The 27136-nt window shown below is 49.0% G+C and overlaps 1 protein-coding gene and 1 long non-coding RNA gene across 2 annotated transcripts in view; one reads left to right on the forward strand and one right to left on the reverse strand.

Annotated features, from left to right (window-relative positions):
* LOC115074854 lies at window positions 1-26111 on the reverse strand. Its single transcript, XR_003852352.1, has 3 exons — window positions 25999-26111; window positions 24334-24387; window positions 1-82 (listed from the first exon to the last, which is right to left on the reverse strand). It is a non-coding gene; the product is annotated as an uncharacterized LOC115074854 (long non-coding RNA).
* The window catches only part of ADAMTS7 (ADAM metallopeptidase with thrombospondin type 1 motif 7), a 140495-nt gene continuing 119235 nt past the window's right edge, over window positions 5877-27136 (forward strand). The window contains 3 exon segments of the mRNA XM_029574774.1: window positions 5877-6396; window positions 25545-25831; window positions 25833-25901. Coding sequence (XP_029430634.1) covers window positions 6294-6396; window positions 25545-25831; window positions 25833-25901 — 459 coding nt within the window. The 5' untranslated portion in view covers window positions 5877-6293.

The raw sequence follows: 27136 nt of genomic DNA on the forward strand, positions 1-27136 counted from the left end.
GGCCTTGGCATGATAGGTTTTGCAGCTTCATTAGGGAGGTATTGACTGCATCAGGCACTTCTCTTTGGAATTATTTTGGGATCTGTACTTGCAGAGAAAAAATCATTATATTCAAGAGCTGGAAGGGCTTATCTAGTGTGATGTTTGTCTTTTTATGAACTCGATTGTGTAAACTGCTTTAAACCTGGCCTAAAGCAATTAATACATTTTTTAAATAAATACAGATAATCAAGTCTATAAGGAAATCTTGCAAACATGTGCAGATACATTGGGGCAGATTTTCAAAGGGTTACGCGCGTAACATACGCACATAACCCCCGAAAAGCTGCCCCAAGCTGCTCCTGTGCGTGCCGAGCCTATGTTGCATAGGCTTGGCGGTGTGCGCAAGCCCCAGGACGCGCTATTTCCCGGGGCTTCTAAAAAGGGGCGGGAAGGGGGCGGGTCCAGGGGCGTGGCAGCTGTCTGGGGGCGGGTCCAGGGGCGGTCCCGAGTCCTCCGGCACAGCATCAAGATACCATGCAGCGCGTGCATGTTATAAAATCAGGCTTAGATTTGTTTGCGCAGGGGTTGCTCGAACAGATCTGCACCCATGCACAGGTTTTAAAATCTGCCCCATTAACTGTAACTTAAACTGTGAAGCAATGAGTTTTACCACAGGAGCCAACTTTTGAAAATGAGGTGTCATGTGGCTGTCCAGCCTGTATTTAAGTATCCACAGTGGTGCAGGCAGAGTGGACAAGGACAAGGCTGATGTGGCCTAAACAAGTTAAGGAAGCACTCGAGTCCACATCCACCTTCACATGTTCCCACCACATCCACCTTCACATGATCACAGCACATCCACCTTCACATGATCACAGCTCATCCACCTTCACATGATCACAGCACATCCACCTTCACATGATCACAGCTCATCCACCTTCACATGATCACAGCACATCCACATTCATATGATGACAGCACATCCAGCTTCATATGATGACAGCACATCCAGCTTCATATGATCACAGCACATCCACCTTCACATGATCACAGCACATCCACCTTCACATGATCACAGCTCATCCACCTTCACATGATCACAGCTCATCCACCTTCACATGATCACAGCACATCCACCTTCACGTGTTCACAGCACATCCACCTTCACATGATGACAGCACATCCACCTTCACATGTTCCCACCACATCCACCTTCACATGATCACAGCGCATCCACCTTCACGTGTTCACGCCACATTCACGTGATCACAGCACATCCACATTCACGTGATCACAGCACATCCACCTTCACATGATGACAGCACATCCAGCTTCACAAGTTCACCCCACAACAACCTTCACATGATTACAGCACATCCACATTCACAACTGGGATTTTGCCCGTTAGAAGAAGTAATGGCTGAATTCTTTTGCAAGCTCTTCAAGGAAGCAGGCCTAAGCGAGACAGTTCCACCTCGTTTCCCACAGGAACAAAGAACTGATTTCTGTAATTCTTGGGTTCCAATAATGTTCAGGGGAATCCAGGTTGCATTTCTTTGCAGCCTGGCAAATGCTGTGTTTTTATGTTTAAACATTTTATTGAAGAGAATGCATTACAAACAAGTACATGATATACATTGGTTTCTTATGTACTTCAAACACATAACATAGAACTGGGTTTCACCTTCTGACATCTTTTCTCCCTACCCTACGCTCACGGTGTACAGGAATACACAACCCCCCTCTCCAGCTCCCCCCGTTAACAGGTACAAGATTATCAAGGTTACCACTACTGTCACTTTCAGCCCGTGTGGAAGCTGCTCCTATACAAAAACATCTCACGTTCCCAGAATTGCCATCTGCATAACATTATGTAACACATTTGTGGACTTGCTGTGTTTTTATTGTGCACTGCTTTGAGCATCTATGGGGAGTGGGAGGGAAACAATTCCAGTCCCTGAAAAGTAACAAACAGGTCTGGTTTTCTGAATATCTACATTGATTATTGTTACGACCGTCGCTGCCCGACATCTCCACTCCGCCCTCCTTACCTCTCTGGCGACTCCTCCTGCGGATGACGGACGTTTGGCTGCCGCGGTGTCTGCCTGCCGCGCTCTCCGGCGTCCCCGGACCGGCTTGGGCACTGCCTCCTGCCATGCTGTTCAGCTGCCTTAGGGCGCGCGCGCTGCACAGCCTGCTTCAAGTTCCTTCAGTGGCGCGGGCGTCCCCCTGTGATGACGTCATGCATCCAGGCTACAAAAGGCCTGCGCGATTGCTGCTAATCGAGATAGCAAAGGTTTCCTAACGGATGGGATTCACTCTGCCTCCTTTGGACCTACTCTATTTGGGGTACCTGCTCCTCGGGGGCCTCTCTCTCTTTCTTATCTTTCAGGTCGCAGTCTGGAGCCGGTACTCGCTCCTCGAGGGCCCATGTTCCTGGACTCGCTACTTGGACTCCACTTCTGCCAGGAAGACACCGCTGCCTATAACCTCTGTGAGTTACCATCTCTATCTCTCAGAGCTGTTCCCTGGAACCAGGTACTCGCTCCTCGAGGGCCCATGTTCCTGGACTCGCTACTTGGACTCCACTTCTGCCAGGAAGACACCGCTGCCTATAACCTCTGTGAGTTACCATCTCTATCTCTCAGAGCTGTTCCCTGGAACCAGGTACTCGCTCCTCGAGGGCCCATGTTCCTGGACTCGCTACTTGGACTCCACTTCTGCCAGGAAGACACCGCTGCCTATAACCTCTGTGAGTTACCATCTCTATCTCTCAGAGCTGTTCCCTGGAACCAGGTACTCGCTCCTCGAGGGCCCATGTTCCTGGACTCGCTACTTGGACTCCACTTCTGCCAGGAAGACACCGCTGCCTATAACCTCTGTGAGTTACCATCTCTATCTCTCAGAGCTGTTCCCTGGAACCAGGTACTCGCTCCTCGAGGACCCATGTTCCTGGACTCGCTACTTGGACTCCACTTCTGCCAGGAAGACACCGCTGCCTATAACCTCTGTGAGTTACCATCTCTATCTCTCAGAGCTGTTCCCTGGAACCAGGTACTCGCTCCTCGAGGGCCCATGTTCCTGGACTCGCTACTTGGACTCCACTTCTGCCAGGAAGACACCACTGCCTATAACCTCTGTGAGTTACCATCTCTATCTCTCAGAGCTGTTCCCTGGAACCGGTACTCGCTCCTCGAGGGCCCATGTTCCTGGACTCGCTACTTGGACTCCACTTCTGCCAGGAAGACACCGCTGCCTATAACCTCTGTGAGTTACCATCTCTATCTCTCAGAGCTGTTCCCTGGAACCGGTACTCGCTCCTCGAGTGCCTGCCTTTACTCCAGCTCCTGTGCTCCTCGCTGAGAGACTGTTGCGTGAGTACATTACCAACGAGGCTCTATTCCTGAACTGAGTTTCTGCATTTCTCAGCCACGAGCGGGATGGGCATATCCTGCTACTACTCACAATATCAGTTCTCTCTATTACAGCACAGCCACTGTGGGATCGCTGTTCCAGAGCCTGAGGGACTACAAGCCCAGCCGGGCTACTTTCCAGCTCACTACTGCCACCTCTGGTGGTTCACCAATCCTGTATAATAAAAGAACTAGTGTGTGTGTGTCTCCTACGCTGAGCCTGACCTGTGGCCCCTCACAGGACTTCCCCCTGTGGGCGTGGTCATCTGCCACAGGTCCAGGGATCCACCCAAAACTCTTACAAATAATAATTTAGCTCTGTGGCCAGAGTTCAGAACTCGATGGCATACTCCACCAGGGTCCTGGAACCCTGGAGGAAATGGAGGAAATTAGAGCCTAAGAACATAAGAAATTGCCATGCTGGGTCAGACCAAGAGTCCATCAAGCCCAGCATCCTGTTTCCAACAGAGGCCAAACCAGGCCATAAGAACCTGGCAAGTACCCAAAAACTATCCCATGCTACTGATATAGTAATAGCCATGGCTATTTTTTAAGTCAACTTGATTTATAGCAGGTAATGGACTTCTCCTCCAAGAACTTATCCAATCCTTTTTTAAACCCAGCTACACCAACTGCACTAACCACGTCCTCTGGCAACAAATTCCAGAGTTTAATTGTGCATTGAGTGAATTCTATGCTTCCGTGTTTACTAATGAGGATTTTGGGGAGATACCAGTTCCAGAGATGGTTTTCAAAAATGATGAGTCAGATGAATTGAACCAAACCACTGTGAACCTGGAAGATGTAGTAGGGCAGATTTGACAAACTAAAGAGCAGCAAATCACCTGGACCGGATGGTATACATGCCAGGGTTCTGAAGGAACTCATTCAGATCTATTAATTAAAATGTGTAACCTATTAAAATTATCCATTGTACCTGAAGACTGGAGGTGGCCAATGTAACCCCAATATCTGACTTTAGTGCTGGGAAAAATAGTGGAAACTATTCTAAAGATCAAAATCTCAGAACATTTAGATAGAATTGGTTTGATGGGACACAGCCCGCACACACTGATTTACCCAAGGCAAGTCTTGCCTCACAAATCTGCTTCACTTTTTTGAAGGAGTTAATAAACATGTGGATAAAGGTGAACCGGTAGATATAGTGTATTTGGATTTTCAGAAGGCGTTTGACAAAGTCCCTCATGAGAGGCTTCTAAGAAAACTAAAAAGAGTTATCTCTGCATCCGCGCTTTCTGTCTTTTTCCGGCACTCAGCAGCTTCAGCAGCTCCACGACTTGACTTCTCACTTCAGGGTTTGCCGTGGCTGCTGAGAGCGTCACGCGTGCTCTTCTCTCTCTTTCCCCAGGTTCTGACAGCAGCAGGAGTCGATCAGAACTGCTTTTGCGCTGCCATGGATCCTGTTTTTACCGATGGGGCATGGAAAATCCCCCACCAACCTTGCTATCTTTGTGGCACCTCACATGAAAAAATAAATAAATAAATCCTCCATAGGTGCACGTGGTATTGGGAAAGAAAAGCATGGTGGGCCAGAGAAACAAACTCCATGTGCAAAACCCAGCCCCACAGCTCATACAGGCCGATTCAGTAAAGTCCGCGCGCACAGGCCGCTCACCTGTGCGCGCGATACAGTATTCAAATGAGGCCCGGCAGTAGAAATGGGCAAAAGGAGGCGCTAGGGACACTAGCGCGTCCCTAGCGCCTCCTTTTGGCCTGGAGCGGCGGCTGTCAGCGGGTTTGACAGCCGCCGCTCAATTTTGCCGGCTTCTGTTCTCGAGCCCGCTGACAGCCAAGGGCTCGGAAACCGGACGCCGGCAAAATTGAGCATCCGGTTTTCAACCCGACAGCCGCCGGCCGACTTCCAATTTTTTTTTTTAACTTTTTTTACCCTTCGGGACCTCCGACTTAATATCGCCATGACATCAAGTCGGAGGGTGCACAGAAAAGCAGTTTTTACTGCTTTTCTGTGCACTTTCCTGGTGCCGGAAGAAATTAGCACCGACCTTTGGGTAGGCGCTAATTTCTGAAAGTAAAATGTGCGGCTTGGCTGCACATTTTACTTTCTGAATCGCGTGCAAATACCTAATAGGGCTATCAACATGCACTGTACTGTATCAGCCTGATAGTTTGGGGACCCCTGTTCTCACTGATATCTGATTCATCGATTTCTGCATCCTAAATGCAAGAGTTTGCACTTTTTTTTTATTATTGAGGCTCATTTGGGTACTCTATGCATTTTTCAAATAGCACAAATTTTGTCAAACGTGTTAATTTGGCCCTGGCCGAAAACAGAGAAAGAAGAACTGTGCCCCTTGTAGGATCAATGCCTTCACTTTCTTCCCATCATAAGGAAAGAGGCGTTCTTCGGAGCACCAGCAGAGGGCGCCGCTGCACAAGGTGCCAGCGCTCAGGGCCAAGCCAGGAGGCTCCTGCAGAGTCTGGAAGGCAGGGCCAGGGGGAGGCTCTCATGCCGAGAGGGGGATACATTTCACACTTGTCTTTCATTGTCTTGTGGATCTGCAAAACAAAGCGGCAGAGGAAGGGCTGCAGGCAAATTGTCCTTTCGCCTGTCCTCAGGGGCTGATCTCAGATGCATCCGGTTCTGCCCAGGACAGAATGGAAGGACTGGAAATGATCGGGAGCTGAGTTCAGGCTCCCACCGGACAGAAGGAAGCCATGGGAAGAGCTGGGGCCGGCTCCTTGGTAAACAAAGCAAAGACAGGAGTTGGTTTCCTGCTCCTGTCAATGAAAGGGAAGCAGGCAGTTCTGCTCTTTGCAAACCGGGGGTGTGAGAGTCACAGTGAGACTCAGTAAAGGAGCTGAACTCTCACTCACTGCCTGCAGACGAGCTGAGGAGCCCTTCCTCCTCCGGGCACCATGCAACCCCTCTGCCGCCCAAGGAGAGGGGGGTCCCTGCTTCTGGCTGCATTTCTGGCACTTTGTTACTGCTCGCACCAGGGGAGAACTTCACAGGATAAAGGTTTGTAACTTTCCCTCCCACTCCTGCTTACTTTTCAGTGCAGCCATTGCTTTCATCAGTGTTGTTTCTTTCCACATATGGGAGCTCTCTGGGGCAGGGGGATGGAGCATGCCGGGGCAGGGATTGTGCAGCGCTCCCGCAGGGGGCAGTGGTCCTGCCCTTCTCTTTCAGAGATTGGAGAGCGCAGGTCCCTCCAGGACTGGGAAGGGCTGCTACTGCCCTTTGGGAGTGACAGAGGTCGATCCAGGTGCTGAGCTGCATGACACATGGTGCCACTGGACCCCTGCTTCCTCCTCCAACATGACGCTGGGGGACGCCTGTTCCTTGTCTCACACTGCACCACCGGCCCCTGCTCCTCCCACACGGTGCCACTGGACCCCTGCTTCCTCCTCCAACATGACGCTGCGTGACCCCTGTTCCTTGTCTCACACTGCACCACCGACCCCTGCCCCTCCCACATGGTGCCACTGGACCCCTGCTTCCTCCTCCAACATGACGCTGGGGGACCCCTGTTCCTTGTCTCACACTGCACCACCGGCCCCTGCCCCTCCCACACGGTGCCACTGGACCCCTGCTTCCTCCTCCAACATGACGCTGGGGACGCCTATTCCTTGTCTCACACTGCACCACCGGCCCCTGCCCCTCCCACACGGTGCCACTGGACCCCTGCTTCCTCCTCCAACATGACGCTGCATGACCCTTGTTCCTTGTCTCACACTGCACCACCGGCCCCTGCCCCTCCCACACGGTGCCACTGGACCCCTGCTTCCTCCTCCAACATGACGCTGCATGACCTTGTTCCTTGTCTCACACTGCACCACCGGCCCCTGCCCCTCCCACACGGTGCCACTGGACCCCTGCTTCCTCCTCCAACATGACGCTGCATGACCCTTGTTCCTTGTCTCACACTGCACCACCGGCCCCTGCCCCTCCCACACGGTGCCACTGGACCCCTGCTTCCTCCTCCAACATGACGCTGCATGACCCTTGTTCCTTGTCTCACACTGCACCACCGGCCCCTGCCCCTCCCACACGGTGCCACTGGACCCCTGCTTCCTCCTCCAACATGACACTGCGTGACCCCTGTTCCTTGTCTCACACTGCACCACCGGCCCCTGCCCCTCCCCCTCCCACACGGTGCCACTGGACCCCTGCTTCCTCCTCCAACATGACTCTGGGGGACCCCTGTTCCTTGTCTCACACTGCAGCACCGGCCCCTGCCCCTCCCACACGGTGCCACTGGACCCCTGCTTCCTCCTCCAACATGACGCTGGGGGACCCCTGTTCCTTGTCTCACACTGCACCACCGGCCCCTGCCCCTCCCACACGGTGCCACTGGACCCCTGCTTCCTCCTCCAACATGACGCTGGGGGACCCCTGTTCCTTGTCTCACACTGCACCACCGGCCCCTGCCCCTCCGACACGGTGCCACTGGACCCCTGCTTCCTCCTCCAACATGACGCTGCGTGACCCCTGTTCCTTGTCTCACACTGCACCACCGGCCCCTGCCCCTCCCACACGGTGCCACTGGACCCCTGCTTCCTCCTCCAACATGACGCTGGGGGACGCCTGTTCCTTGTCTCACACTGCACCACCTGCCCCCTGCCCCTCCCACACGGTGCCACTGGACCCTGCTTCCTCCTCCAACATGACGCTGGGGGACCCCTGTTCCTTGTCTCACACTGCCAGCACCGGCCCCTGCCCCTCCCACACGGTGCCACTGGACCCCTGCTTCCTCCTCCAACATGACGCTGGGGGACGCCTGTTCCTTGTCTCACACTGCACCACCGGCCCCTGCCCCTCCCACACGGTGCCACTGGACCCCTGCTTCCTCCTCCAACATGACGCTGGGGGACGCCTGTTCCTTGTCTCACACTGCACCACCGGCCCCTGCCCCTCCCACACGGTGCCACTGGACCCCTGCTTCCTCCTCCAACATGACGCTGGGGGACGCCTGTTCCTTGTCTCACACTGCACCACCGGCCCCTGCCCCTCCCACACGGTGCCACTGGACCCCTGCTTCCTCCTCCAACATGACGCTGGGGGACCCCTGTTCCTTGTCTCACACTGCACCACCGGCCACTCCCCCTCCCACACGGTGCCACTGGACCCCTGCTTCCTCCTCCAACATGACGCTGGGGGACCCCTGTTCCTTGTCTCACACTGCACCACCGGCCCCTGCCCCTCCCACACGGTGCCACTGGACCCCTGCTTCCTCCTCCAACATGACGCTGGGGGACGCCTGTTCCTTGTCTCACACTGCAGCACCGGCCCCTGCCCCTCCCACACAGTGCCACTGGACCCCTGCTTCCTCCTCCAACATGACGCTGGGGACGCCTGTTCCTTGTCTCACACTGCACCACCTGCCCCTCCCCCTCCCACACGGTGCCACTGGACCCCTGCTTCCTCCTCCAACATGACGCTGGGGACGCCTGTTCCTTGTCTCACACTGCACCACCTGCCCCTCCCCCTCCCCCACGGTGCCACTGGACCCCTGCTTCCTCCTCCAACATGACGCTGGGGGACGCCTGTTCCTTGTCTCACACTGCAGCACCGGCCCCTGCCCCTCCCACACGGTGCCACTGGACCCCTGCTTCCTCCTCCAACATGACGCTGGGGGACGCCTGTTCCTTGTCTCACACTGCACCACCTGCCCCTCCCCCTCCCACACGGTGCCACTGGACCCCTGTTTCCTCCTCCAACATGACGCTGGGGGACGCCTGTTCCTTGTCTCACACTGCACCACCGGCCCCTGCCCCTCCCACGCGGTGCCACTGGACCCCTGCTTCCTCCTCCAACATGAAGCTGGGGGATGCCTGTTCCTTGTCTCTCATTGCACCACCGGCCCCTGCCCCTCCCACGCGGTGCCACTGGACCCCTGCTTCCTCCTCCAACATGAAGCTGGGGGACCCCTGTTCCTTGTCTCTCACTGCACCACCTGCCCCTCCCACACGGTGCCACTGGACCCCTGCTTCCTCCTCCAACATGACGCTGGGGGACGCCTGTTCCTTGTCTCACACTGCACCACCGGCCCCTGCCCCTCCCACAAGGTGCCACTGGACCCCTGCTTCCTCCTCCAACATGACGCTGGGGGACGCCTGCTCCTTGTCTCACACTGCACCACCGGCCCCTGCCCCTCCCACACGGTGCCACTGGACCTCTGCTTCCTCCTCCAACATGACGCTGGGGGACCCCTGTTCCTTGTCTCACACTGCACCACCTGCTCCTGCCCCTCCCAAACGGTGCCACTGGACCCCTGCTTTCTCCTCCAACATGAAGCTGGGGGACCCCTGTTCCTTGTCTCACACTGCAGCACCGGCCCCTGCCCCTCCCCCTCCCACACGGTGCCACTGGACCCCTGCTTTCTCCTCCAACATGACGCTGCGTGACCCCTGTTCCTTGTCTCACACTGCACCACCGGCCACTGGACCCCTGCTTCCTCCTCCAACATGACGCTGCGTGACCCCTGTTCCTTGTCTCACACTGCACCACCGGCCCCTGCCCCTCCCACACGGTGCCACTGGACCCCTCTTCCTTGTCTCACATGGTGCCACTGGGTCCTGCTTCTTCATCTCACTTGGTGCTGCTGGACAGCTGATCCTTCGTTTCATATTGAACTGCCAGGCCACCCCCCCATTATCTGACCCAGCACTTCCTTGCTTTATGGAGGCCTGACAGGTCTCTGCCCCCTCATCCCACATGGTGCCTCTGGCCTCTGCTTCTTCTCACCTTGTGCCACCATGATTTCTCACCCTTTTCTAACATACTGCTGTTGCTAGACCTCCATCCCTTGACTCACACCAGGACTGCACCCCCATTATCTCACAGGCCACTGCCAGGCCTCCACGCCCTCTGCTCACATCATGACCCCAGTCCCATTATCTCACACGCCACTGCCAGGCCTCCACGCCCTCTGCTCACACCATGACCCCAGTCCCATTATCTCACACGCCACTGCCAGGCCTCCACGCCCTCTGCTCACACCATGACCCCAGTCCCATTATCTCACACGCCACTGCCAGGTCTCCACGCCCTCTGCTCACATCATGACCCCAGTCCCATTATCTCACACGCCACTGCCAGGCCTCCACGCACTCTGCTCACACCATGACCCCAGTCCCATTATCTCACACGCCACTGCCAGGCCTCCACGCCCTCTGCTCACACCATGACCCCAGACCCATTCTCTCACATGCCACTGTCAGGCTTCCACACCCTCTCCTCACACCAAGACCCCAGTCCCATTATCTCACACGCCACTGCCAGGCCTCCACGCACTCTGCTCACACCATGACCCCAGTCCCATTATCTCACACGCCACTGCCAGGCCTCCACGCACTCTGCTCACACCATGACCCCAGTCCCATTATCTCACACGCCACTGCCAGGCCTCCACGCCCTCTGCTCACACCATGACCCCAGTCCCATTATCTCACACGCCACTGCCAGGCCTCCAGCCCTCTCCTCACACCATGACCCCAGTCCCATTATCTCACACGCCACTGCCAGGTCTCCACGCCCTCTGCTCACACCATGACCCCAATCCCATTATCTCACACGCCACTGCCAGATCTCCACGCCCTCTGCTCACATCATGACCCCAGTCCCATTATCTCACACGCCACTGCCAGGCCTCCACGCACTCTGCTCACACCATGACCCCAGTCCCATTATCTCACATGCCACTGCCAGGCCTCCACGCACTCTGCTCACACCATGACCCCAGTCCCATTATCTCACACGCCACTGCCAGGCCTCCACGCCCTCTGCTCACACCATGACCCCAGTCCCATTATCTCACACGCCACTGCCAGGCTTCCACACCCTCTGCTCACATCATGACCCCAGTCCCATTATCTCACACGCCACTGCCAGGCCTCCACGCCCTCTCCTCACACCATGACCCCAGTCCCATTATCTCACACGCCACTGCCAGGCCTCCACGCCCTCTGCTCACACCATGACCCCAGTCCCATTATCTCACACGCCACTGCCAGGCCTCCACGCCCTCTCCTCACACCATGACCCCAGTCCCATTATCTCACACGCCACTGCCAGGCCTCCACGCCCTCTCCTCACACCATGACCCCAGTCCCATTATCTCACACGCCACTGCCAGGCCTCCACGCCCTCTCCTCACACCATGACCCCAGTCCCATTATCTCACACGCCACTGCCAGGCCTCCACGCCCTCTGCTCACATCATGACCCCAGTCCCATTATCTCACACGCCACTGCCAGGCCTCCACGCACTCTGCTCACACCATGACCCCAGTCCCATTATCTCACACGCCACTGCCAGGCCTCCACGCACTCTGCTCACACCATGACCCCAGTCCCATTATCTCACACGCCACTGCCAGGCCTCCACGCCCTCTGCTCACACCATGACCCCAGTCCCATTATCTCACACGCCACTGCCAGGCCTCCAGCCCTCTCCTCACACCATGACTCCAGTCCCATTATCTCACACGCCACTGCCAGGCCTCCACGCCCTCTGCTCACACCATGACCCCAATCCCATTATCTCACACGCCACTGCCAGATCTCCACGCCCTCTGCTCACATCATGACCCCAGTCCCATTATCTCACACGCCACTGCCAGGCCTCCACGCACTCTGCTCACACCATGACCCCAGTCCCATTATCTCACACGCCACTGCCAGGCCTCCACGCACTCTGCTCACACCATGACCCCAGTCCCATTATCTCACACGCCACTGCCAGGCCTCCACGCCCTCTGCTCACACCATGACCCCAGTCCCATTATCTCACACGCCACTGCCAGGCTTCCACACCCTCTGCTCACATCATGACCCCAGTCCCATTATCTCACACGCCACTGCCAGGCCTCCACGCCCTCTCCTCACACCATGACCCCAGTCCCATTATCTCATACGCCACTGCCAGGCCTCCACGCCCTCTGCTCACACCATGACCCCAGTCCCATTATCTCACACGCCACTGCCAGGCCTCCACGCCCTCTCCTCACACCATGACCCCAGTCCCATTATCTCACACGCCACTGCCAGGCCTCCACGCCCTCTGCTCACACCATGACCCCAGTCCCATTATCTCACACGCCACTGCCAGGCCTCCACGCCCCTCTCCTCACACCATGACCCTAGTCCCATTATCTCACACGCCACTGCCAGGCCTCCACGCCCTCTCCTCACACCATGACCCCAGTCCCATTATCTCACACGCCACTGCCAGGCCTCCACGCCCTCTCCTCACACCATGACCCCTATCCTATTATCTCACACGCCACTGCCAGGCCTCCACACCCTCTTACACCATGATCCCAGTCCAATTATCTCACACGCCACTGTCAGGCGTGTGAAAAAGATCTAGGCATCATAGTGGATAATACTTTAAAATCGTCGGCTCAGTTTACTGCAGCAGTCAAAAAAGCAAACAGAATGTTAGGAATTATTAGGAAGGGAATGGTTAATAAAACGGAAAAGGTCATAATGCCTCTATATCGCTCCATGGTGAGACCACACCTTGAATACTGTGTACAATTCTGGTCGCCGCATCTCAAGAAAGATATAGTTGCGATGGAGAAGGTACAGAGAAGGGCGACCAAAATGATAAAGGGGATGGAATATCTCCCTTATGAGGAAAGACTAAAGAAGTTAGGACTTTTCAGCTTGGAGAAGAGACGGCTGAGGTGGGATATGATAGAGGTGTTTAAAATCATGAGAGGTCTAGAACGGGTAGATGTGAATCGGTTATTTACTCTTTCGGATAGTAGAAAGACTAGGGGGCACTCCATGAAGTTAGCATGGGGCACATTTAAAACTAATTGGAGAAAGTTCTTTTTCACTCAATGCACAATAAAGCTCTGGAATTTGTTGCCAGAGGATGTGGTTGGTGCAATTTGTGTAGCTGGGTTCAGAAAAGGTTTGGATAAGTTCTTGGAGGAGAAGTCAATTAATGAATTATACTTAGGGAATAGCCACTGCTATTAATTGCATCAGTAGCATGGGATCTTCTTAGTGTTTGGGTACTTGCCAGGTTCTTATGGCCTGGATTGGCCTCTGTTGGAAACAGGATGCTGGGCTTGATGGACCCTTGGTCTGACCCAGCATGGCAGGTTCTTATGTTCTTATGTAGGCCTCCCTTCTCTCACAGCATGCCATCCTGAATCCATCTTCTTGTCACACAGCACTGCTGGGCCTCCATACCCTCATCTCACCCAATGTGCCACCGGGCCCCTCTCCCTCCTCTCACATGGCATTGCCTCTACTCCTGCCTTTTGTATGGAATGTTTCAGAGCACAATTTTGAATTAGAATAAATAGTTCAATTAAATGTGATAAAAGCTTAAATAGTTATAAAGCACTGTGATCCAATTAACCCCTTCCCCCACCCCTGTTTTAAATTGCTTACAGGAGCTGACAAGCCATTAAATGCTAATTAAAACCTTGGTATTTAACAGATAAGCTTTCTTTTAAAGAGGCTGCCTGCAAACCACACATAGGTGTACATTCTCTGTTGTGGGGCCCATCCTTTGCAATGCATTGCTGTCCAAGCTTCAGGAGCTGACAGATTTTAAAGTTTTTTGCAAGAAATTAATATCTTATTTATTTTTGTGTTTACCTAATTGCTGTGTTTTTAAGTTATATATCAGGTTTCAGTTTTGTGTGTTTATTTTAATATTTATGTAAATATTGTAACTTGCTGAGAATGATTTATAGTCACGATAAACGGGTGATAAGAAACTTGAAATAAATAAATAACTCTATATTGCTTTAAAGTATCTTGGATGTAAAACAAAGTAGACTTAACCCTTTCGTTCGAAATCAAGGCAACCCGACAGTGAGGTTCCAATAATAAGAAAAGTAGTCCGAGTGCTAACCTGAGCTAAAAAATTCTAACTTATCCCTATCAATTAAAAAGCAGAATGAAAATACAAACAAAAAACAAACTTTGAAATGTTTGTATGCTAATGCCAGAAGTCTAAGAAGTAAGCTTTATTTATTTATTTATTTAACATTTTTTTATATACCGCAGTTCTAGTAACAATGTTACTAATCACTTCGGGATGGGAGAATTAGAATGTATAGCAGTAAATCATGACATAGACTTAATTGGCATCTCAGAGACATGGTGGAAGGAGGACAACCAATGGGACAGTGCTATACCGGGGTACAAATTATATCGCAATGACAGAGAGGAGCACCCGGGAGGAGGTGTGGCGCTTTATGTCCGGGATGGCATAGAGTCCAACAGGATAAACATCCTGCATGAGACTAAATACAAAATTGAATCTTTATGGGTAGAAATCCCTTGTGTGTCGGGGAAGACTATAGTGATAGGGGTATACTACCGTCCACCTGGTCAAGATGGTGAGACGGACAGTGAAATGCTAAGAGAAATTAGGGAAGCTAACCAAATTGGTAGTGCAGTAATAATGGGAGACTTCAATTACCCCAATATAGACTGGGTAAATGTATCATCGGGTCACGCTAGAGAGATAACGTTCCTGGATGGAATAAATGATAGCTTTATGGAGCAATTGGTTCAGGAACCGACGAGAGAGGGAGCATTTTTAGATCTAATTCTCAGTGGAGCACAGGACTTGGTGAGAGAGGTAATGGTGGTGGGGCCGCTTGGCAATAGTGATCATAATATGATCAAATTTGAATTAATGACTGGAAGGGGGACAGTGTGTAAATCCACGGCTCTCGTGCTAAACTTTCACAAGGGAAACTTTGATAAAATGAGAAAAATTGTTGGAAAAAAACTGAAAGGAGCAGCTGCAAAAGTAAAAAGTGTGCAAGAGGCGTGGTCATTGTTAAAAAATACCATTCTAGAAGCACAGTCCAGATGTATTCCACACATTAAGAAAGGTGGAAAGAAGGCAAAACGATTACCGGCATGGTTAAAAGGGGAGGTGAAAGAAGCTATATTAGCCAAAAGATCTTCATTCAAATATTGGAAGAAGGATCCAACAGAAGAAAATAGGATAAAGCATAAACATTGGCAAGTTAAATGTAAGACATTGATAAGACAGGCGAAGAGAGAATTTGAAAAGAAGTTGGCCGTAGAGGCAAAAACTCACAGTAAAAACTTTTTAAAATGTATCTGAAGCAGAAAGCCTGTGAGGGAGTCAGTTAGACCGTTAGATGATTGAGGGGTTAAAGGGGCACTTCGAGAAGATAAGGCCATCGCGGAAAGATTAAATGATTTCTTTGCTTCAGTGTTTACTGAAGAGGATGTTGGGGAGGTACCCGTACTGGAGAAGATTTTCATGGGTAATGATTCAGATGGACTGAATCAAATCACGGTGAATCTAGAAGATGTGGTAGACCTGATTGACAAACTGAAGAGTAGTAAATCACCTGAACCGGATGGTATACACCCCAGAGTTCTGAAGGAACTAAAAAATGAAATTTCAGACCTATTAGTAAAAATTTGTAACTTATCATTAAAATCATCCATTGTACTTGAAGACTGGAGGATAGCTAATGTAATCCCAATATTTAGAAAGGGCTCCAGGGGCGATCCGGGAAACTACAGATCGGTTAGCCTGACTTCAGTGCCAGGAAAAATAGTGGAAAGTGTTCTAAACATCAAAATCACAGAAAATATAGAAAGATATGGTTTAATGGAACAAAATCAGCATGGCTTTACCCAGGGCAAGTCTTGCCTCACAAATCTGCTTCACTTTTTTGAAGGAGTTAATAAACATGTGGATAAAGGTGAACCGGTAGATGTAGTGTACTTGGATTTTCAGAAGGCATTTGACAAAGTTCCTCATGAGAGGCTTCTAGGAAAAGTAAAAAGTAATGGGATAGGTGGCGATGTCCTTTCGTGGATTGCAAACTGGCTAAAAGACAGGAAACAGAGAGTAGGATTAAATGGACAATTTTCTCAGTGGAAGGGAGTGGGCAGTGGAGTGCCTCAGGGATCTGTATTGGGACCCTTACTTTTCAATATATTTATAAATGATCTGGAAAGAAATACGACGAGTGAGATAATCAAATATGCAGATGATACAACATTGTTCAGAGTAGTTAAATCACAAGCAGATTGTGATAAATTGCAGGAAGACCTTGTGAGACTGGAAAATTGGGCATCCAAATGGCAGATGAAATTTAATGTGGATAAGTGCAAGGTGATGCATATAGGGAAAAATAACCCATGCTATAATTACACAATGTTGGGTTCCATATTAGGTGCTACAACCCAAGAAAGAGATCTAGGTGTCATAGTGAATAACACATTGAAATCGTCGGTTCAGTGTGCTGTGGCAGTCAAAAAAGCAAACAGAATGTTGGGAATTATTAGGAAGGGAATGGTGAATAAAACGGAAAATGTCATAATGCCTCTGTATCGCTCCATGGTGAGACCGCACCTTGAATACTGTGTACAATTCTGGTCGCCGCATCTCAAAAAAGATATAATTGCGATGGAGAAGGTACAGAGAAGGGCTACCAAAATGATAAGGGGAATGGAACAGCTCCCCTATGAGGAAAGACTAAAGAGGTTAGGACTTTTCAGCTTGGAGAAGAGACGACTGAGGGGGGATATGATAGAGGTGTTTAAAATCATGAGAGGTCTAGAACGGGTAGATGTGACTCTGTTATTTACTCTTTCGGATAATAGAAAGACTAGGGGGCACTCCATGAAGTTAGCATGGGGCACATTTAAAACTAATCGGAGAAAGTTCTTTTTCACTCAACGCACAATTAAACTCTGGAATTTGTTGCCAGAGGATGTGGTTAGTGCAGTTAGTATAGCTGTGTTTAAAAAAGGATTGGATAAGTTCTTGGAGGAGAAGTCCATTACCTGCTATTAAGTTCACTTAGAGAATAGCCACTGCCATTAGTAATGGTAACATGGAATAGACTTAGTTTTTGGGTACTTGCCAGGTTCTTATGGCCTGGATTGGCCACTGTTGGAAACAGGATGCTGGGCTTGATGGACCCTCGGTCTGACCCAGTATGGCAGGTTCTTATGTTCTTAACCCTTTTAAATTATGAGCTCACATGACTCTTTCGATTAGCGCAGCAGTCCTGAATCCTGTTGGGGGGGGTTCTTGGAGGACATCTGAGTCTGGATTGAGACTGGGACAGGAAAGTAAAGTCCCGTGATGTCATTCTTTTCGGACCCTCTTGACTAAGATGTCCAGAAGAATATGCCTTAGTTATAGGTCTCAACTATTAAATGTAACTTCAAGTCCTATTCTAAACCCACTCTAACCGAAAAAATAATCTTCCGCAGCTCTAGGAGTTATGTTCCTTAAATTAAATCGTTACAACTAGTTAAATATGATACTGCTGGACTATAAATAAACACCTTTCTTTCCCCTTTCCTAGAGAGTTTAAACACTTCTGAACTATTAACCCTGTCTGCTTCAAAAGTAGAAGAGAATAGCCATAAACCTTCCAATTCAAAGCGTTTTAGGAATCTCCAAGCCCCTACCCTGTCAGATTTATGCTGGATAAATCAACAGGTGATGCCCATATCCTCCACATGCTACTCCAAAATCCAACTCTGCAAGCAGGCTGGCTCTGGCTGTGTTGCACCCATTTGACAGCTCTGATTGGACCTAAGCCCTTCTATTAATTTGCATTTTGCTAGGATGGAAAATGATTGGTTGGACACATTATGCAGGGGTTTCTACCTTTTTTTTTCAGGATATGAGGTAACATGATTGACGCTTCGAATTAACCAATGAGGCCATTCTGAAACCAATTCTCATAGGAGACCCTTCCTCCGGTATAGTCAATTCTGAACAATTTATCTTATGCAAATGTAATAAATTGTAGGGAACCAAAAACAACAGGATTGTATTCTGGGAAGAGTACTGCTTTTCCCTAATACCTTTTGAACAGAAAGGGAGCAAAGCTTTCCCTGTAGATTTTCTCATCGAAATGGAATCCGTTGGCTCAAAGCACATTTCTTTTTCGGGATCTTGAAGATGATGTTGTTCTGAACATTTTAATGTATAACATGTCCTGTTTTTCTCCAAAAATAGTAACAGAAATCCCTGTCAGGTAAACATCATAATATGGATATCTGTCTGGGACCTCAGGAAGGGAGTCAAGAAATGTGTTAAGTGTTGCGTTCGTGCCTCTTCTCGCCCCTCGCTCCACCCTCTCTACCTTGGGAGCGACTCCCTTCGGCTCTGATGGACAGATGCAGCCACGGCTTCTCCCTGCCTCTTGGTCCTGGTGTCCCCGGGCTGGCTTGACGCTACGGATCCGCCATGTTCCTGATGATGTAAGGGCGCATGTGCACTCCAGACTTTGTACCAGCAGGGGCGCGAACCTCGGGGGCGTCCCCCCATAGTGACGTCATCCATCTTCACTTTAAAAGGTCTTTGTTTGCTAACGTCTAACGAGTTAGCAAGAAAATCCAACAGGACTTGCTTCGGCAGTCCACGATACTTGCAACAACGATCTGAGTCAGCCAGGGGAATCCTTCCCCACTGCTCGGCCTTTTCAAACTTACCAGGAGTACCCGCTCACGGGGGCTCCGCTCTCTCTTCTTGATTTCAGATTGCCAAGTCGGGATCCGGTACTCGCTCCTCGAGGTCCTATGTCCCTGAACACTCAGAAGACTCCTCATTGCCTGGAAGCGATCGCAGACGTGAACACAGTGATTTCTATTGTACATAGGAATCGGTACTCACTCCACAAGGGCCTACATTCCTATAGCTCTGAAGACTCCCTTCTGTCCAAGATGTTATCACAGGTACGGAGATCGAGTGATACATTGGCAAGATTGCAGATAGGAACCGGTACTCGCTCCACGAGGGCCTACATTCCTATAGCTCTGAAGACTCCCTTCTGTCCAAGACGTTATCACAGGTACGGAGATCGAGTGTTACATTGGCAAGATTGCAGATAGGAACCGGTACTCGCTCCACGAGGGCCCATGTTCCTAGAATCCTTTACAGACTCTCTTCTACTCTAGAAGCCATTCCATATACAGCTATTGTGAGTTCTTATTACAGACTGTTTAGAGCAGGGGTCGGGAACCCATGGCTCGCGAGCCAGATATGGCTCTTTTGAGGGCTGCATCTGGCTCGCAGACAAGTGTCGCCATACTTCGCGGTTCCCCGCTGACCCAGCTGCTCCCCGGTCCTCCGCCGCCCGGGCTTAAAATGCTGTCAGCCCGGGCGGAACGCGGCAGGACAGCTGGAGTCAGTGGCACCGGCGTGCTCTCTTCTCCCCCCCCCCCCCCCCCCCCCGCGGCCCGGAAGAGGAAGTGGAGAGCATCGGGTGCCTGCGCGGGAAGAAGAGACCACACTAGCGTGGTCTCTTCTTCCGCGCAGGCACCCATGCTCACCACTTCCGGGCCGCGGGGGGGAGGAGAAGAGAGCACACCGACTGGAGTCATCCGGGTGCCAGCGCTGGAGTCATCGGGTGCCTGCGCGGGTCTTCCCGCGCAGGCACCCGATGCTCTCCACTTCCTCTTCCGGGCCGCGGGAAGAAGAGAGCACCGGCGTGCTCTCTTCTTCCCGCGGCCCGGAAGAGGAAGTGGAGAGCATCGGGGTGCCTGCGCGGGAAGAACCGCGCAGGCACGCTAGTGTCCGACGGGAAGAAGACTGCAGCTTGGCTCGGAGGAAAATGAAAATCTTCAACCGCGGCCGATGGGACTCCGCCTTCACCTCCGCGAGGGCTGAAAATGAAGGAGGTTAGCGTTGGGAGGTGGCTGCTGCTGCCGCGAGTTCCCGGGGGGAGGGGGAGAGAGAGAGTGAATGAATGAGCGAGCAAGCATGTGTGTTTGAGATCCTGTGTGTGTGAGTGAGAGATTGCATGTATGTGAATGATTGAGAGCCTGTATATGTGAAAGAGAGTATGTCTGTGATTGAGATCCTGCCTGTGAGAGAGAGAGCATGAATGTAAGTTTACCATTGGGAACCTGTATGTGTAAGTTTGTAATTGAAAACCTGTTTGTTTGAAAGAGTATGTGTGTATGATTGAGATCCTTTGTGTGTGAGAGAGATCATGTGTATGTATGATTAAGAGCCTGTGTGTATAAGTAAGAGAGAGATCATGTGTGTCTGTGTCTGATTGACAGCTGGTTTAGGTGATGGAGCATGTGAGTATGTGATTGAGAGCCTGTGTTTAAATGAGAGAGAGAGACCATGTGTGTCTGTGTGCTTGAGAGCTGATTTAGGTGAGGGAGCATGTGAGTATGTGATTGAGAGCTTGTGTTTAAATGAGAGAGAGAGACCATGTGTGTATGTGTGTGATTGAGAGCTGATTTAGGTGAGGGAGCATGTGAGTATGTGATTGAGAGCCTGTGTGTAAATGAGAGAAAGAGAGGACATGTTTGTAAGCATGTGAATGAGAGTCTGTGTGTGAGAGAAAAAGACAGCATGTATTTATGTGATTGAAAGCCTGTGTGTGTGTAAGCGTGAAAAGATAGACAGCATGTGTGTAATGTGTAATTAAGAGCCTATATAAGTGAGAGAGAAAAAACATTTGTATATGTGAGTGACTGAGAGCATGTGTGTATAGGTGTGTCATTGAGAGCCAGTGTGAGAGAGAGCGCTGGTATGTGACTGAGAGAGGAGAAAGTTCCAAGCAAACCACCCCGCCTCCTGCTAATTCAGAACAATCTCAGGACACCTGGATATCAAACGTTCCCAGGTATGCAGAGCAAAAAAATTTTGTATCCTTATTATTTTTCATTACTGGATCTTTGTGTCTGCTATTTTGAAATATTTTGTTGGTATCTGGAAATGTTTTATATGAGTTTTTAATTATTGGATATTCCACTCATCAGCTGTTTCGAAATATGTTCTTTTTGTTAGTACAGTTTTACTGCTGATGATTTTATATTTCTTGATTTGTTTTATAAGGATGTGTGATGTTTCTTTTTTCCTTTGTTACACTGCATACAGAGACTCTGGCTTGTTGCAGTTTCCAATTCAGTTTTTGTCTGCATGCTTCTTGTTATGCGTTTTGGTCTCTTTATTCTATGTTAGGTGAGGGACAGCACGTGATTCAGGTGAGGTTTTCTGCTGGCGTGTAGTTTCTGTGTAGGACTCTATAGCAGCCTGACTTGGTCCGTTTTCCTAATAGGAGATGTATTGGTGTCTTAAGGCCTGGTGTAATATTTTCAGAGACTTATTGTACTTTAAAAGTGTGATCTTACATAAAATGCACACATTTACTTGTATTTAGTTTTAAACATATTGTATGGCTCTCATGGAATTACATTTTAAAATATGTGGCGTTTATGGCTCTCTCTGCCAAAAAGGTTCCTGACCCCTGGTTTAGAGGAACCAGTGCTCGCCTACGGCTCCTGTTCCTGAATATACTGAAGACTCTCTGTGGCATAGAGACCATTGCAGACATCTACTATTGTGAGTGTACCATCTTGTATCCAGTATATCCTGTCTACTCACTACTTCTAGTCTCTCTCTACAGCTCAGCGAGCCAGAGATTACATTCCAATATAAGAAGGACTTCAGCCTTGCTGGACACATCAGCTCATTACTGCCACCACTGGTGGTCCAGCTTCCAGTCTAATAAAGAACTATTTGTGTTTACTTCATATTCTAGCCTAGCCGGTGGTGCCTCTCAGGATCTCCTCCTGGGGGTGCTGTCATCTGCCATCGGCCCAGGGATTTACCATTTCTTCCAAGTGGTCATTCCTTCCCTATTGTCACCTTGTGGGAACCAACCACTACAGACCACTATCACCGCTCACGGACGTATTATATGGGACTTGCCAGCAGCCTATATAAAACAAATTGCTACTCCGTAGCGGAGGCATGATAGATTGCTATCTTAGTAGCGAAGTACAATATCCTATTGTTAGATCCTCTCCTCAGAAGAGTATCATAGTACAGACTGCCAACTACTCTTCCCTGGGGAGTTGGTCCATAACAGATTGCTACCTCCTTCCTTACAGCAGCATCTACAGCAGTTCGCTAACAGATCTACAGTTAGCTAACTCTTCCCCTCTGGAGGAGCAGATCATGACAGATTCCTAACTCCTTCCCCTTTCAGGAGAAAAGCAGAACAGATTGCTAACTCCTCCCCTCTGGAGAAGGAAAGCATAACATTAAGTTAGTCCAATTAAAAGATAGCACCTTATCTTATTTTTTTATTTGTAAAGTTTTATTTCCTATCCAGACACTCAAATCCCGCTCATGTGAAAATGATCCAGACCACTTCCCCAGATGGTCCCAGGCCTCCTACCTCGGGTCAGTAAAGCCATTACATTGGAAACAAAAGAGTTTTGTTGGAATACATTTTTCAAGTGGAGCTTTCATCTGTCGGTGGTTTTACATTACAGAATTACTGTCCAGACATCAAGCTTTAAATGACATCGAATGAAACTCAAAAAGGTTATACAGCTTGAGGAAGCAGAATTCAAACTATCTGCAGGTCCTTTTTACCCATGGATTATGCACCAATTTTCAAAATGAAAGCACAAGTGTATTTTGTTTTGAAAGTTGCCCTATTTTTTTGAATGGGTACTTTTTTTTTAATGGAAAATGACTTGTGTGGATTGAAATTGTAATCTATGCATGTACTTTTCTTCCACCAACCTAAACACACTCCTGGGGACACAAGCTCTTAATAAGGATAAATGTAAATGTGTGAACCTTTAGCCACATTGGGGAAGGAGAGTTAAGTTTAGTAAAATGCTTTTTACTAAGGATGTGCACAGCCAAAATTTTTGATTCGGTTCATTGCATTTATTTTTTGGCTGAATTTTGTTTCAGGTTTTCATTTTTGTTCGTTTGTATTTGTTGTAGGAGATAGTATGTGCCGTTTGCAAATAGTGGGTTCTGTTTTCCAAAACAAAAACACACATGTTTTAGAGTTTATCGAGCTCTTATTGATTTGTTTTAGATTTAATGAAATAAACACAAAATGGTCCAATTCAGTTCAGGAAACAGTTTAAAAGAAATGCACATCCTACTTTTTTACTTATGTAAATTGCTTTGAAAATTGTCCTCTAAAAGTTCACTGAGTACTTAAAAAATGCTTTATAGTAGTAAGTGAAAGTCCATCCAGTCTGCCCAGCATGGTGTTTAGTTTGCACATTCATTGCACCAACTTTCATAGCAAATTCATGCAAGTCATTTCCAATTTGAAAATTATTCCACCAAATCTACCTCACACAAGTTACACCAGCTATTTGGTGTGCACAACATTTTCCTGAAAAAGTACTTGCATACAGTGCAATTTTAAAAAGTATGCATACATATCCAAACCCCTCCCCCAGGAACATCTGCTCAATCTTACGTGCAGGCATGATATAAATGCATGTCCCCACATATTAGGAAGGCAATTTTGTAAAAGGCCATTTCAGTACTTAAAATACTGGTTAACCCACAGACGTCCCTTTGGAAATGACCCCCTTATCATTTGCTATTTATTTATTTTGTTTTTACTGTGCACTCACATTGGCCACTGAAAAGTTTATCCCAGTGCACAATGCTTAATGGTCAAATGACATTGTGACTTTGTTTATACTGCTCTACTGCATCATGACCTCGCTCCCTCAACATTTATTTATTTATGGCTCCCAGCCTGGAGAAAAGCTCTGAATTAAAATCAGTGAAAATAAATCCAAAAGAAGTTGTGGCAATTACAGGAAACCCAGTGGTTTTCCTGTGCTAAGCCCTCTTGTTCTCGCCCTTCTCCAGACCTCTGCAAATGGAGCTATCACAGTCTTTAAAGGGGAACCTTACAGGCAAGCACCCCTTTCCTGCCATGAAGTTGAAGTCTCCCCTCAGTGATGACATGCGAGTTGTCAGCAGCACCCGCTGACTAAGTTTATTCGAATGTGTCCACTGATATGATATAAGACAGTTGATGGCATTGCAGAGTTGGCCTCTCTTCTCTCATTCTTTTCCTTTTGCACGCCAAGTGACAGAGCAGCCTCCATCTGACCCTGCCGAAGTTATACAGTAAAAAAAGAAAAATATGATGTGGATGTACTCACAATCTCCTCACACCACACTGCTGTGCCTCCGCGCTCTCCTCTCACACCGTGCTGCTGGGTATTTGCAATTAAACAAAATCAAAGTGAACCTAGAAGAGATACTACAGCAAATTGACAACAAACTAAATAGTAGCAAATCACCAGGACTCGATGGCATTCACCCAGGGTTCTAATGGAACCAAATACGAAATTGCAGACTTGCTGCAAGAAAGCTGTAATTTATCATTCCAACTGCCTCTTAACTGAGGACTGGAGGGTACACAATGTAATACCAATTTTCAAAAAGGGCTTGAGAGGCGTCTCAAGTAATTACAGACCAATGAGCCTGACATTAGTTCTGGGTAAAATGTTAAAGCTATTTAGATAAACACAGTTTAAGGGGGAAGAGCCATTATGACTTTAACAAAGGGCAATCGAGCCTTACTAATCTATTACCGTTCCTTGCACATGGACAAGGTAAGCCTGATTAAAAGCTTTCTGTTTAACTGGTCATATAGCCATAGCTAGATGGTAATGACAAGTGCAATATAAATGGCCTGATCATATGTGATGAATTATTTGAGCAGGCACTAGGTTTTTATGTCTTGTTGTTTAATTTATTGTATTGTTTAATTCTCATGTATATTGTGCATGTTTTATTGTAAAACATTTGGAAGTATGATAAGTGGTATATACATTTGAAAAGTAAGTAAGTAAATAAATAATATATTGATCACAGTTCCCAGCCAATGAGAGAATCTGTGGCAATACCTAGCCCCTGCCTCTACCTCTCATTTCTGCATTGCTCATGTTTTTAGTTCACCTTTTTACCACCCATTTTCTGTTTAGCGTGCTTTTTTCACTCACAGTCCATGTACATGCCCTTAGCTTACTGCATCCCATGTTAATATGCTTTTCAGCGCATGATTAAAAGAAAATCTGTGTTAAAGGTTAGTCTGGTTTTATTACCTCAGCCTGTGTAGGAAGTGGAGTACAACATGGACTGATCATGCTCTTAATAGACAGGAGGATAAGTGTGATAGATGCCTGAGGAAAGCCAGATGGGAAAGAGAAAGAAGATATGTGTGCATCTGATTTTTCTGCCCTTGCCCACAGTCTATGTCCTCTCTAGTGCCCAGGGAGGGGCAGTACTCTCTTTAGTATCTGGGGAGGGCACTCGCTTGTTTAGATGAATTAATGTGCTCACTCATTTTCTGGCTATTCCTTGACAGAGATGCTGCTCAGCAGATACCCTGACTCGGACATTGTCTACCCTGTTCAGACCGATGAGCAGGGGGTCTTCCTGTCCTATGACCTGTCTCAGCGGACTGTGCGTAAGAGAGACCTCTCCCCCCTGGCCCAGCTGCCTGTCTATTACCAGCTTCATTACAAGGGCTTGCAGCTGACCTTCAATGTTACTGTTAACCAGAAGCTGCTGGCACCGGGCTTTCTGCGTGAGAGGCGTTCTGGAGGGGTGGCCAGTGCTGAGATTCAGCCATCCATGCACACCTCCTGTCACCCTAATTGGGGAAGTGCAGAGCGGCAGGCTGAGAGCTGGACTGGCAGCCCTGAGCTCCTGCAGTGGACTGGTGAGTCTCCTTTACTCCCATTCCTGGAACACTTATCCCAAATCTTTGCAAGCCCTTGATCTTTTTGTCTCTAATGAACTTTCATTCCATGCTTTACCTCTGTTGCTGCTTTCAGCTTTCCTCCCTCTGTTCTCACTGCTGGAGCTTCCTTCCTCTCGTGCTTGCTCCTTTCCTTCTAGTTTGCCTCCTCCCCACCTGCTGAACACGGTTACACCATTAGTGCTCATGATTTCCTCCTTGCCCTCTTCTTCTCTCTGTCCCTCCCTCCCTGCTTTCGTGCTCTGAGGGGACTGAAAGAGGGCAGACACTGCTGGCGAGGGCAGGACCTAATGAGAAAAATAGGAAGACACATAAGCGCTGCCAAATTAGATGTAAAACACGGATAAAACAAGCCAAGACAGAACTTGACAAGAGACTTGCCAAAGAGAAAAAAAGCTAATAATAAAACCGTTTTCTTTTTTTTTTATATATTTTTTTGCTTGATTGAGGATTTTCAAAGTCATTACAATAACAGTATTATGAAGCACATTCAAGATCAAATTCACTTCAATCAACAAACCAAACAAAAACAAAACAACACAAAATAAATTCCATCAGAAGGGTTGCAAGAGTGTAAAATTGCACCATTCTGATGTGTGTAAATTGCGCACCTTCCTGTTGTGTGTAAAGCGCGCACCATTCCGATGTGTGTAAAGCGCGCACCTTCCTGTTGTGTGTAAAGCGCGCACCTTCCTGTTGTGTGTAAATTGCGCACCTTCCTGTTGTGTGTAAATTGCGCACCTTCCTGTTGTGTGTAAATTGCGCACCATTCCGATGTGTGTAAAGCGCGCACCATCCTGTTGTGTGTAAATTGTGCACCATCCTGTTGTGTGTAAAGTGCGCACCATTCTGATGTGTGTAAATTGCGCACCATCCTGTTGTGTGTAAAGCGCGCACCATTCTGATGTGTGTAAATTGCGCACCATCCTATTGTGTGTACAGCAAGCACCATTCTGATGTGTGTAAAGCACGTACCATTCCAATGTATGTATAGTGCGCACCATTCCAATGTGTGTATAGTGCGCACCATCCTGTTGTGTGTAAATTGCGCACCATTCCAATGTATATATAGTGCGCACCATTCCAATGTGTGTATAGTGCGCACCATCCTGTTGTGTGTACAGCATGCACCATTCTGATGTGTGTAAAGCGCGCACCTTCCTGTTGTGTGTACAGCATGCACCATTCTGATGTGT

The sequence above is a fragment of the Rhinatrema bivittatum genome, chromosome 13 (genome assembly GCF_901001135.1).
Source record: "Rhinatrema bivittatum chromosome 13, aRhiBiv1.1, whole genome shotgun sequence".
In the NCBI taxonomy this organism is placed as follows: Eukaryota; Metazoa; Chordata; class Amphibia; order Gymnophiona; family Rhinatrematidae; genus Rhinatrema; species Rhinatrema bivittatum.